Raw genomic sequence first — 12,037 nt, 5'->3', positions numbered from 1 at the left:
TTTTGCCTATATTTGACAGGACATTGAAGCATTACAGGAAGGATGGGAGAGAGAGAGCAAGGAAGACATGCAGCAAAGAACGAAGGCTGGATTCCAACCCCCACCGCTGCAACAAGGGCTAGCTGCACCTTTCCCATGTGAACCACCAGTGCTCCCCACTTTTAAGTCAATACAACATATAAACACTTTAACTATCTGCCTTTCAACGTGCTACCTCAACTACTAAAGTACAGTTTTAGCCCACTAACTATCCCACTATTGGCAATGGTACTACTGTACGTTCAATAAAGCAATCCTAGTATCAAATTCACAAAAACTCTGTCTGAATACATTGCTCTTCTTAATGGGTTCAGTTTACTATTTAATCTGCAATTTCCTATGACCTGTATCCCAAACACACACCATGTGAAACTGTACTCTCACTCAATGGGTATGGACTAGTACCCATAAGAGTTATTTAGCAACCACAGTGGTACAACTAAACACCACATCGTTACAGTTCAACAGACATATTACAGAGCAAAAAAGCCTGCCCATGACCTCTTAAAGCTTTCAACTTCATTGCTGACCCTAGCTAACACAATGAGTTCACTATAACAATATTAGTGTAATACCTATAGATATTTGAAAAAGCAAACAATGCTATCAGTCAAATTCATCTTCAACGTTGTTTATCTTGCGTTTTGTCTCTTTTTTGGCAAATGAATTACACTCAAAATACGAGTGTATGGAGATAGAGAAAGTCTGTAAACATAACATAAAATAAACATAACAGCAATTACACTTAATGGATAATGAAAAGGTAACCAGCTGGCATTGGGGGAGGGAGACAAAGTAAGCACAGAAGGAAACAAAAAATGATTTATGAGGTGATGGATTATTTACACCATGCTATCATACATCTATAATTTCATTTCAAAATATCACGGTCAGCGGCAATACTGCTGTATCGCAACACACCTACCACTAATCATGCATCTTTAATCTAACCCACCTTGAGTCTTTTAGCATGTGTGATAGATCTGGATGCAACAGTGTCTGTCATGATGATTTGTCTTGTGTGTAAGTAAGTAAGTTGTTTAGTAGTGTCTTCATCCTCACTATCAGAGACAAGGAGGTGCGTTTAGTGATGTCGTGTAGGGGACTGCTATGATTAATTAAACACGGCAGAAACTATGGTGACTGGTCAAATTTGTGAGGGATCACGGTGATTGGACAAATTCCAAGGTCAGGCAGAATTCATGTGGACTGGTTAAATTTGCATTAATTGCTTTGTATGCAACATTGTTAAACCGGCAAAATACCTGCATATGTTTAATGCTAATTTGCATGCTAATAAGCGCAACAAAGAATCCAAACAGGGTAAACATTAAACCTGTTAGCATTATCACTGTGACTACGTTAGCATGATGTTGTTAGCATCTATCTCAAAGCAGTTAGTACTTATTTTTTTCTACTTTATGCCAGTGTTCATATAATGATTAGGTATACTTCACAGGAAGTGTCGCCTACTGTTTGTAAACGGTATTGCCACACTGTAGTTGCTTTTGTTCTTTGGCGTCATGGCCGCAGTTTACATTGCTTCCTTTCAATTCCTCTCCTCCACTACTTATTTTTTTGAGTTTATTTTAACAAAAACATATACTATATTCTATATGTATCACATATATATAAATCACTGCCCGGAGAAAGCTGACTGCTGAGTTAATGGAACGAAAACTCTGACACAGACCTGTCATACAGGTGATGTATATGAAAGTACAGTCAACCTTCATATATTTGTGTCGGACAGCTGTCAAAGGTTAATCTGTGGGCTTCACTCCGAGCAGTCTCTCTCAGCTTTACACGCTATACATACATATGTATATATCTATATACATGTATATGGGTCTTTTATTCATATGGTGTTACACTTTGCTGTGTAATTCTAAATGTATTTTCTGTGTATCATACACATCAATCACTGCCCGGAGAGAGCTGACCTCTCCAGTTAATGGAACAAAAACTACCTGTCATACAGGAGACGTATATGAATGTACATTCAGCCCACATTTATTTGTGTTAAAAAGCTGTCATGGGCTAATCTCTGCTCGTCACTCTCGGAAGAGTTTCTTAGCTCTATACACTTTACTGCTAAACCATAGAATCTCACTAAATTGAAATATGTGTAATTCAGTATAATATCTACAATCTACAGAAGCCCACACATGTGCCCCTTTCTCTCTCTCTCTCTCTTTAAATATCATTAAATCAGTTTCCGTCTCCAGTCGAGATTCTTGCTGCGTAAGATGGCTTTCAAATGGAAAGGTGGTTTCTCACATCTCGGAGCTTTTAAATGCAGTAATTGTGTTCAGGGAGAAGAAGCACAAGGACTGTGCCGAGCTGCAGGACAGACTCAACCCTGGATCTACAGAGGAAGATGAAGGTTTTTCCTGACCTGCTTCAAAGAGTAGTCGTCTCTGTCAGCGAAAGAGACAGCCAATAGGTCGATACATTGACCGATATTAGCATATCACAGGTATATTGGCGCAAGAGAAAGAAATCGTTATACAGAAATGCAAAAGATGCGTAAGAGGTCGTTAAGAATGGGCCTCATGTAGCAATACGTCATGAATTCCTCTTATATTTCCCTTATTTCCCTGGAAGACAACTCCAGACGCACCAAATGTTCTTAACCATCCAAAACTGCTTTTACCCAGGTGTGTTCAATGATGAATCCTATGTGTTCATAAGTGACCTATTAGCATGTGTTCATGCCCCCTAAACACTACATAAGGGCAGGCGTTGTGTTGTGACTCTGGCATACGCCCAAGAACTGGAGAAATGTCACCAAAGAAAAGGTTGTAAGAAAAAGAAGAACTTCAGCAGCAGACTTAAAACAAAGTGTGATTTTCCAGTGTCTGTACTGGTGTTACAGGAAAATCCAATACCAGCAACAGCAAAATATTTATGATGCTGTACATGCAGTGTTAGCTGCGGTGGTGGAGGAAGTATCCAGATCCTTTATGTAAGGAAAAATACTGCCACCACACTGTAAACACACTCTGTTACCAGTTTAAGTCCTGCATAGTATATGTTATTTAAGTTAAAGTATGGAGGTGCAATCAAGAAAATATGTATTTAAGTATTAAAAGTAAAAGTACTTGGTGCAGAAAAAATTACATGAATTTATTTAATCAAAATATTTTGAAGGAAAAGCAGTAGGTCGTCATACTTGAGATACTGGAACCATTAAATGTTTTTACATGAAAATTTATCACATGATTAAAATATTTCTGTTAATAGTTTCGGCTGTACTTGTATATTTGGGTGTGGAGACAGGTCGCCAGATTATCACAGAGCTGACACATAGAGACAGACTTTAGAGTCACCAATCAACCTGCATGTCTTTGGACTGTGGGAGGAAGCCGGAGTACGCGGAGAAAACCCACACTGACACGGGGAGAACATGCAAAATCCGTGCAGAAGGGCTCCCTCCTGGGATCAAACGTCTTCCTATGAGGTGACAGTGCTAACCACTGCACCACCGTGCCACCTTGTCAGCAAACATGAAACAGTAAAATAAAGCAGATATCTAAAGTAAAAACAGGATGCAGGACAGAAACTAAACTCCAAACCACAGAGATTCAGTTAGAAGCTACCAAAGTCTTGAGAGCTGAACACAGAGATTGTTAAAAATGCCTGTCTCTCTAGTCTCCTGCAGACAGAGGTGAGTAGTGTCTCGCAACACACACGCTTGTTTGGCATGGCTTTACTCGGCGCGGCCAAGAGTGACAATGGAAAAAGGGGTATAATTCCCTCTGTTGTGTTGTGTATAACAGTAGAAAATGGTATGAGATCATTGTACTCAAGAAAAGTAAAAGTTCCTCAAATTGTGTAAAAATGGTGTTCCTAAAACTTAAAACTTGAATTTCCTCATGTTGGACAAACAGTATGTGGACTGTGTCTTACCAAAGAGAAGAGCACAAAAAAAGAAAACAATGGTGGAACCCAGAAATCAATGGGTAACTAACCAAATAAAAACAAATCGTGGATACGAACCAAAACAAGAGGTAATTTGTTCGTATTATGCTTCCTGCACGAGGCCCGCTATTACAAATAGGATAAGAATCATTTTATAACTCAGATAGCTATGTTCAACAGGTCAGATAGTAATATTCAGGTGGATAATGATGACGAGGAGGAGGATGTGGACCACACATAGAATATGGAGGACAGCTCCGCCTGTTCATGCAGCCATGGTGCCAAATGAAAGACAGCGAGGGAGTGGTGACAGCCAGAGAGGTAACTCCAGTGGAGAGTGGCAAAGGAGGAAATGTGTCTTTTCATTTTGTCACGTATTGCGAGTTTTCACAATGAACACAACAATAAAACACATCGGAATCAGTGTTCAAGGTTTCTGTGCGTAATGATTTTTTTCGGATGATGGATAAAAAAAAAAAAAAAACATACCAAAAAACTGACTCAGTGTGCAAAGGCTTTGAATCTGGCTCTTCAGGACACATTTTCAAAAGGACAATCTGACATATTTCACAGTGAAAAACTCACCACGCTGTGTATCTGTGGCTTGCGTCTCTTTGCCAAGTCTATGATATTGATTCCATTGTAGTAGAGGTTTTCCATGCAGCCGTGGAAGTTCTTCCTCAGGAAAGTGCCAGGTTTACCAGGCAGTGGGATGCCTCCAAAACTCAGCTTTAACACAGAGAAAACAGAAAACATCGATCCATCATAAATGTGGGCAGAACATGCACATTCCTGTGTGCTATATATAAATGAAATGCACATCCTGTTCTGTACATTACTGTATGTTAAACCATTAGCATGGTAACAACATAACGGTCTCAAAATACACGCACACACACATATTCTCACCAGTTGCTGCCTGAACAGCTGAGCCAGTGATTCAGTAAGTGAGAAAACAACTCCCACTCACTGGATCCAAACATACACTGTGGATACAGTGTTCTGGTCCGGGGCTGTTTTTCACGGTATTGCGTATGTCTTTTACTTCAAACAAAGGGAAATCGTAACGTAACAGCAGTTTGGGAAAGATGTTTTTCCTTTTTTAATATGACAATGCCCCCGCGCATAAAAAGTGTCTCTTTAAGAAAATGTTTCTCCATTTTGGCGTGGAAGAGCTTGGCTGGTCTGCGTGTAGCCTATCAAACACCTCTGGGATGAACTGGAACTCTGACTGCCAGCCAGACCTTATCACCCAGCATCATGTGTTGGACCTCACTCATGCTGTTCAGGCTGAATGGAAGAAAATCCCTGCAGCCAGGGTCCAAAATCTTTTTGAAAGCCTTCCCAGAAGAGTGGAGGCTGTTACAGCAGCAGATTAAGGCCTGTTTTGGAATAGCATTACTGCCAATCTCATGCTGGCAACATTTAGGTGTCCACATACAATTGGTCAATCCAGGAGTACATGTGTATGTTGTATTTTACCACTGGCTGCGATTGAAAAAGGGGATAAATAGGGCTGCTCTCTGAGAGTCGAAGATTTGAATCATCAGTTACGGACCCCCCTCAGTTGGCCGAGATTCTTCAAACCAAGCAGCGCTTTGTTTTTTTTTGTTTTTTTTTGTCATGCACTACACAGTGTACTTCTGGGGACATTTCGGTCCCAGAAGTTGCTACAGAGTCAGCGCTCCAGGCTTTCATGCTGCTCTCTGGGGTAAAATCCTGACACTATATCAACGTTGCCCCATCCTCTTGGTGAAGACAAGCAGCTGCGGACCGAGAGCCAGGGTGAGTCTGAGTGAGATGGAAGCAGCTGCCCGGAGGAAGAGAGGCCACGCTCCCAGATAACGTTATCTTCTGCTTAGAAGTGGTGAATTCACAGCTCACAGCAACTCAATACGATACAGTGTCTGGCTTTTGTTTGATATCTGGTGTCGGCATAAAATGATGTTGCACATTTCCAAATCGTCCAAACCACAGATAGTACACATTAGCTCGGAGGGTTAACTTGGCTTGTTTACTGTATTATGTGAACGTCAAAAATCTGGCAGTTCGGGGCGTCCAGTGGCTTAGTGATTGGGAGGGCGTCCCATGTGCACGGGCACTGTCCTTGGGTTCGGTTCCAGTCTGCGGCCAGTTGCTGCATGTCATTCCCTGTCTCTCTCCCGCTTTTATGCTTAATCTGTCCTGTCAAATAAAGGCAAGAGCCAAAAACATAATCTTTAAAAAGAAAATCTGGCTGTTCAATACTTCATAGTCTATATGGAGAAATGAATAGTTAAGAATTCATATAAACAGCCAAATTTGATTGGACTGACAAACTTCTAAGTCAGGTAAAGCTCTTGTGATATGTTTTTGGAATTGGCCCTCACGTACCGTTGTTGTTAGAAATTTGTGGTAATTTTTCAACAAGAAAAAGCAGCTGGCTTTTAACTTCTCGCTGTTAATCGTTGATTTTGGCAGCTGAAATGACAACTGTTGCTAGAATATTTTATCTGCTAGCTAGCTAGCAAATTAATCATAGCTAGCTGAGCATGGATGTAAAAAGAGAACCGGACAAAGTGTTGGAGGCAGGGCCCAATTCATTACTGAGAAAGTTGCTCAGTGGTGTATGAAGCCAAAAATGTTCGACTGCTGTGTGTAAAATCACCCGAATGTTCTGCTTTGTTTCCACACTGTTTGGCCTATAGAGCAGGTGCACTAAAGACATCTGTCGGTTTAGCCCGCTGCTAACTTGAATGGGGATGAAATTATTTAATCATGTGGCTCTTCTGGACTTTAAATAATGTTATCGGACTGGTTGGATCAAGTCCTGAAGGTAAAACAAGTCATTTTATGGAGCTTGTGACGGGCATAAAAATGGGACACAAACCTTCTCGGGCCCAATGGCATTACCAGATATGAAAGATGTAATTCCACTGTTTGGCCACTATGTCACTATGTGGCTGTTTTTGGGGGCTTGTCGCTCAGATGGTTGAAAACAATGTCCAGTGCCTCGTTTCCACATACCAAGAGCCAACCAAGAGTCCATTCATTTCCATTAGAACCTCCGTTATCTCTGATGTGTTCTTTGTCTATCCAAAATTTGCCTCTCGCACACTAAATAATTTTTAAATTATTTTTCCCCCCTTAGATTTCAGACAGACCACATGCACTGTGCCACAGGAAGATAGCATTAAAACAGAATAGCAAACAGATTGATGAATATAATACAGCTCTCACAGAGTGCCCCAGGGATGATGTTTTTCAGTCGGCTGAAGCAGAAGTTAGTATCACACTGGTTGCCTCGTCAAAAAGCCAATGGGATTTTTCAGTTGAATTTGGTGTTATTGCTAAAAATATGCTCTGTGGCGAAGAAATGTTTATGATACCTGATGATCACTGGAGCCTAAATGCAACTGCCAGAAGTAAGAAGCTAACGTTAGGCTATAAACTTGTTAGCAACTGCCTTTTTTAAGACACATAGAAGCTTCAAAGTTCACGAGTGGGGTATTTACTGACATAGTTTATGCCCCAGAACAAAACATTAAAGTCTCTGAAGCTTGTATTAACTACAGACCTTATTTCAGGCATCTAACCAAAAACCCATTGACTCTGAGACGAGGGACCAACGAGTGGTAAAATGCTAACTCATTTCCGTGTTTTAGGGACTCATCTCTGAGCACTCTAGTTTACATTTTTTCAAAGTGAAATGTGCAACGCCATGTTTGGCTAGCTAACGCTGGTAGCATGCTAGCTGTGTATAGTGCATGCATATTGGCTCATACGCCTTTTAACAAAATATTTGACAAACCTGGCTACACACTTAACAGGCCAACCCACTCACTTATTTGTCTCCATGCATTATTGGTCCTGTTTTTGTCTCTGAACATGAATTTTCCCGCAGACTGGATGGCCATCAGATTTTTCTGCCATTTCTGTGGTGTTTCTATCAGAGATGCATTTTCTTGTGTCGAACACTAGGGGGCGTGCTCTATGTATTATGTGGAAATACGAACACTAAATAAAGCTGTGCAAACAAGGTGTCATGCTGGAGAATAATGTAAAAGAGTTTTATATATGCACTTAATGACTACATAAACTATATGCCACGTTACGGTGGCTAAACTACAAATGGACAATCACCGACTGGGGGAGGAGTTTAGTGAACACTCACTCAATGGGTCTCCAAGTTAGAGGGCATATTTAATGATCTCTTCTGTTAGAATGTTGTCTGAATATGTTCAGAACATTGAAACTCGAGAAAAAAAAAAGTTTTCACAGCATCCATTGAGAGGTTGAGAGTCCTCTTGGCAGTCTGTTATTCCTTTGAGACAACAAAAATAACTTGTTTCTGCCGCATTTCTGTTCCTCTCTTTTCTCTCATTCATTATGGAGACGTCACTTCAAAACATGCCTCTTCCCAAGGGCTTGCTGTACACAGATGAGACTCTGTTTACTATAGTACTCCAAGGCTCATCACTGTGTTATTAATGATAGGTTTGTCTGGCCCTCGCTGGATGAATTCATTAGAAGATATATTCACATTTACAGAGCTGCAGTTACGTAATTTAATCATCCTGTGTGGACTCACCTCGTAGTCAACCTCCAGTGAGTGCCCTTCTCCTTTGGTTTGGAAGTGCTGTGTGTGGGAGTCCACTGTGAGGTTAACCTGCTTGTTGAAGCGCTCTATGTGAACAGAGTGCCACTGCTGGTCATCCAGGAGGCTGCCTACAGTGACGGCAACACGGCCGCTGCTGAACCTCAGCCTGCTGTCGTCTGCAGAAACACAAAGGAAACAGCAGGAATGCAGTGAGCGGCTTTACATCTTCCACGGTGAACCTGTAAATGTGTGAGGGCAGACTGGCAGGTGTCCAACAAAGCCAATAAAAACCTCCAATTATGTCCTTTTCATTCACTTAGATTATGTATGCTGGAATAGAAACCAACAAATTGGTACGAAGGAGAGTGTGCACTGCTTAAATGGTTGTTTGCACAATGAATTACTCAGTCAACAAAAAAATAATCACTTACCATTCAGATAATTAAGTCGTATTGCTGATTTAAATTTTTGAGATGCGTCATTTCTTATTATCTGTTTCACATTGTTATGGATCAGAACAATCTGATTAGACAACCCAATCACCAGACTAGATGTTTGAAAACCATGGATACATTTGTACGTTATTATGTGGCCGATAAGATGAAACTTTACGCTTTTTTGCATTTCAACAATGCTCTGGGTAACGTGGTTAGGTTTAGGCACCAAAACACTTGGTTATGGTAAGGAAAAGATCATGTTTTGGTTAATAATACCCACAATTCCTGCAGAAAACACAGAGCTTTCTTGGTAAAAAAAAAAACAGCCCCTTTTCGAGGCACTACCCTGACAGAAAGTGCAGCGATGTCTTGGTAAAAAACGACCACTGTATGTGCCCCTAACATTTCAATAATGCTGTGAGTAATGCTGTTAGATTTAGGAACAAAAAACACTTGGTTAAGGTTAGGAAAAGATCATATTTTTGGTTAAAAATACCCACTTTTTGGGGCACAATCACTGCAGAAAACGCAGTGCTTTCTCAGCGAAAAACGACCCCTTTATGCAGCTCTACCCTGACAGAAAGTGCTTGGTAAAAAACAGCTGCTACTTGTGGCCCTTTCCCTGGTAAAAACACAGCTGGGTCTTTAAAAAACACCCACGTTTAGTGGCTAAAAAGCTGGAAATGTAGCCGTGACTCACCGAAAAACAACTGGTTTTGACATAAGAGCTTTATTTATATAGCACCTTTAAAAACAGGGCTTGCAAAATGCTTGGATGGACAAAGCAAAAGCAGAAACAGAATACTCAGCAGGCAATACAGTACCAAAGAGCCAGAGACAAATTTACGGTAAAGTTAAGATAAAGTTAAAGCAAGAAGGCAAAAAATGCAAAATGCAAAACACAAAGTGTCAATACAAATACATATAAATAAAAAGACAACGTCACATAAAAGCAAAAGGCAAAGGCACTAAAACCTTTAGAGTTTAGCCATGGCCTTGGATCAGCCAGAGGAGCCCCACTTCAGGATCTAAGGCCTCAAACTGGCTCATACAGGGTCAACATTTCTGCTTTGCAGCTTGGGGCCAGACGAGCTTTAAAAGTGATCAGTAAAATCCTTAAATCAGGTCTAAAATGAGAACAGGGAGCCAATGGAGAGAAGCCAGGATTGGAGGGGATGTGATGTCGCCTAGCTGCTGCGTTCTGAACTAGTTGGAGGCCAGAGAGTGAGATTCAGTTGATGCCAGAAAGGAGGGATTGAAGTCTGGACAAAATTAGTGTGTGAATGACTTTTTTCCAAGTCTGAGTGTGAGAGCTTTGATTTAATTCTTGAGATAGTTTTTATAGGCAGGAAGCAGGACCGGACAACTTTTTTGATTTGTGGTTGGAAGCTTAGATCAGTGTCAAATATTGGTCCCAGATTTCTGGCACTGGGCTTTACATCAGCAGACTAGGGACCAACACCACTCTCAGAGGGGCTAATAAGGTTTGGGGGACTGAACAATATGATTTCTGAATCTGAGTTATTGAGTTGCAGGAAATTTTGTGCCAGCTAAAGGATAAAAGATGGGCCTCGTGCAGAATAAGTCCAGGTTGTTGATGTAGGGGATCCCAGTGGCTGCACAGCTGTCTTTCAGCCAGGTGTGTAGAACAAACAGTCAGGCCCACCTCTTGATTCCTCTGTTGTGGGTGGGGCTGGTGCCTGAAATAATGATCCTGTTACCAGTGTCCAGAAGTGCACTGAGGCGAGACTGAAAGTCCCTCGTTGTTTGTTGGTCTCTGCAGTGGTCTGCAGCTTGGCAGCTGTCCCACCGAGGTTTCACGCCAACCACCATCCCCTCCACCTCCCTCTGACAAACTCAGCTCATACACCACGTTGATTGCAGAAATTTACAATGCCAACATTTTCTTCTAGTGACTGGGCTGCACTGGTGGATACTTACACCTCTACATATTTTTTCGGCCGGACTACAGCGTGCGAGGCCGGCCCTACATACACACACGTCTGTCCATGAGTGAGTGACGAGTGAGTGATGAAGTTACACCATTGTTCAGAGTGACTGATGATGTGAGTGTTGGTATTTCCCCACTGACTGTTGCTATATCGAAATGAATAGGCACTGACAGGCTGACAGAGCCGTGGACACTGACAGTCTTGTTTTCCTGTATTCATCATTGTCTGTAACCAGTGCAGCACGAAAGCATGGTGGAATTAGCAAGCTAGCTAGCTAGCTAAGTAGTCAGCTGCAGTCAAAATGGCAGTTTAAGACGAAGTAAAGAGAGAATCACCTCATGAATTTTATGACACAATCTTTAAACTTACTTAAACATTATTGACTATTATGTGTTACAATGCCAGAACTGGTGCTGCCACTGCTATGAGGTGAAGGTGGAAATAAGACGTTGAACTGGGTGCCAAAACCTTAGTAACAACACATAACTGGAGGTCGATCAATTGATTGGTTTGAATTATTAATTGGCGCCCAATTAATCAGTGGGGGGTTGGTAAGAGCCACACAAGGGTACACAATGGGATTTTAAACTGACCAGTCAATAGGTCACATCCCTTTGTGTGTACGGTCCATTTTTTCCAATGTTTTGTTTATTGATCAAGTCACAGTCTCAACGAAAAGGTGATTTTCTCCATACATTGAATTTCTTTAAAAACTGCAATCCAGTCGTCCTTTAAAGGGGGCTCACCTGTAGCCACCTTCATGTGATGGCTGTCTTGCTTGCAGCGAAATGTACTTTGTAAATGTATGTGTCTTGGGTCATGAGAGTGTCCAGAGTTTTGCTCAAGTACAATAAGACAAAAGACGAATAAACTTCTACTCCAAAGATGTTCCTTATTTCTTTGGCAATCTCTTGCCAATATGGAGAAATTAGTGGGCATCCCCCAAAATATGAAAATGGTCTGCCATTGATTTACCACACAGCCGCCAGCATTCATCCCAGCATTCAAATTTCAGTTTCGGAGTCACATAATATCGCCAGGATCTTGAATTGGTGGTCCTAGCTTGATCTTCCCAAATACATTCCAATCATCTTGAGATATCTTCA

At 41.3% G+C, this 12,037-nt stretch overlaps 1 protein-coding gene across 1 annotated transcript in view; it reads right to left on the bottom strand.

Annotated features, from left to right (window-relative positions):
• LOC126392901 (contactin-associated protein-like 5) overlaps positions 1–12,037 on the bottom strand; it is a 179,777-nt gene that overhangs the window by 100,934 nt on the left and 66,806 nt on the right. The window contains exons 6-7 of the mRNA XM_050048626.1: positions 8,534–8,718; positions 4,549–4,692 (exon numbers count right to left, since the gene is read on the bottom strand). Coding sequence (XP_049904583.1) covers positions 4,549–4,692; positions 8,534–8,718 — 329 coding nt within the window. The remainder of the gene's footprint in view (positions 1–4,548; positions 4,693–8,533; positions 8,719–12,037) is intronic.

The sequence above is a fragment of the Epinephelus moara genome, chromosome 7 (assembly GCF_006386435.1).
Source record: "Epinephelus moara isolate mb chromosome 7, YSFRI_EMoa_1.0, whole genome shotgun sequence".
Taxonomy (NCBI): Eukaryota; Metazoa; Chordata; class Actinopteri; order Perciformes; family Serranidae; genus Epinephelus; species Epinephelus moara.
Note: the sequence above shows the minus strand (reverse complement) of the source record. Positions and strands in the feature narration are given on the sequence as shown.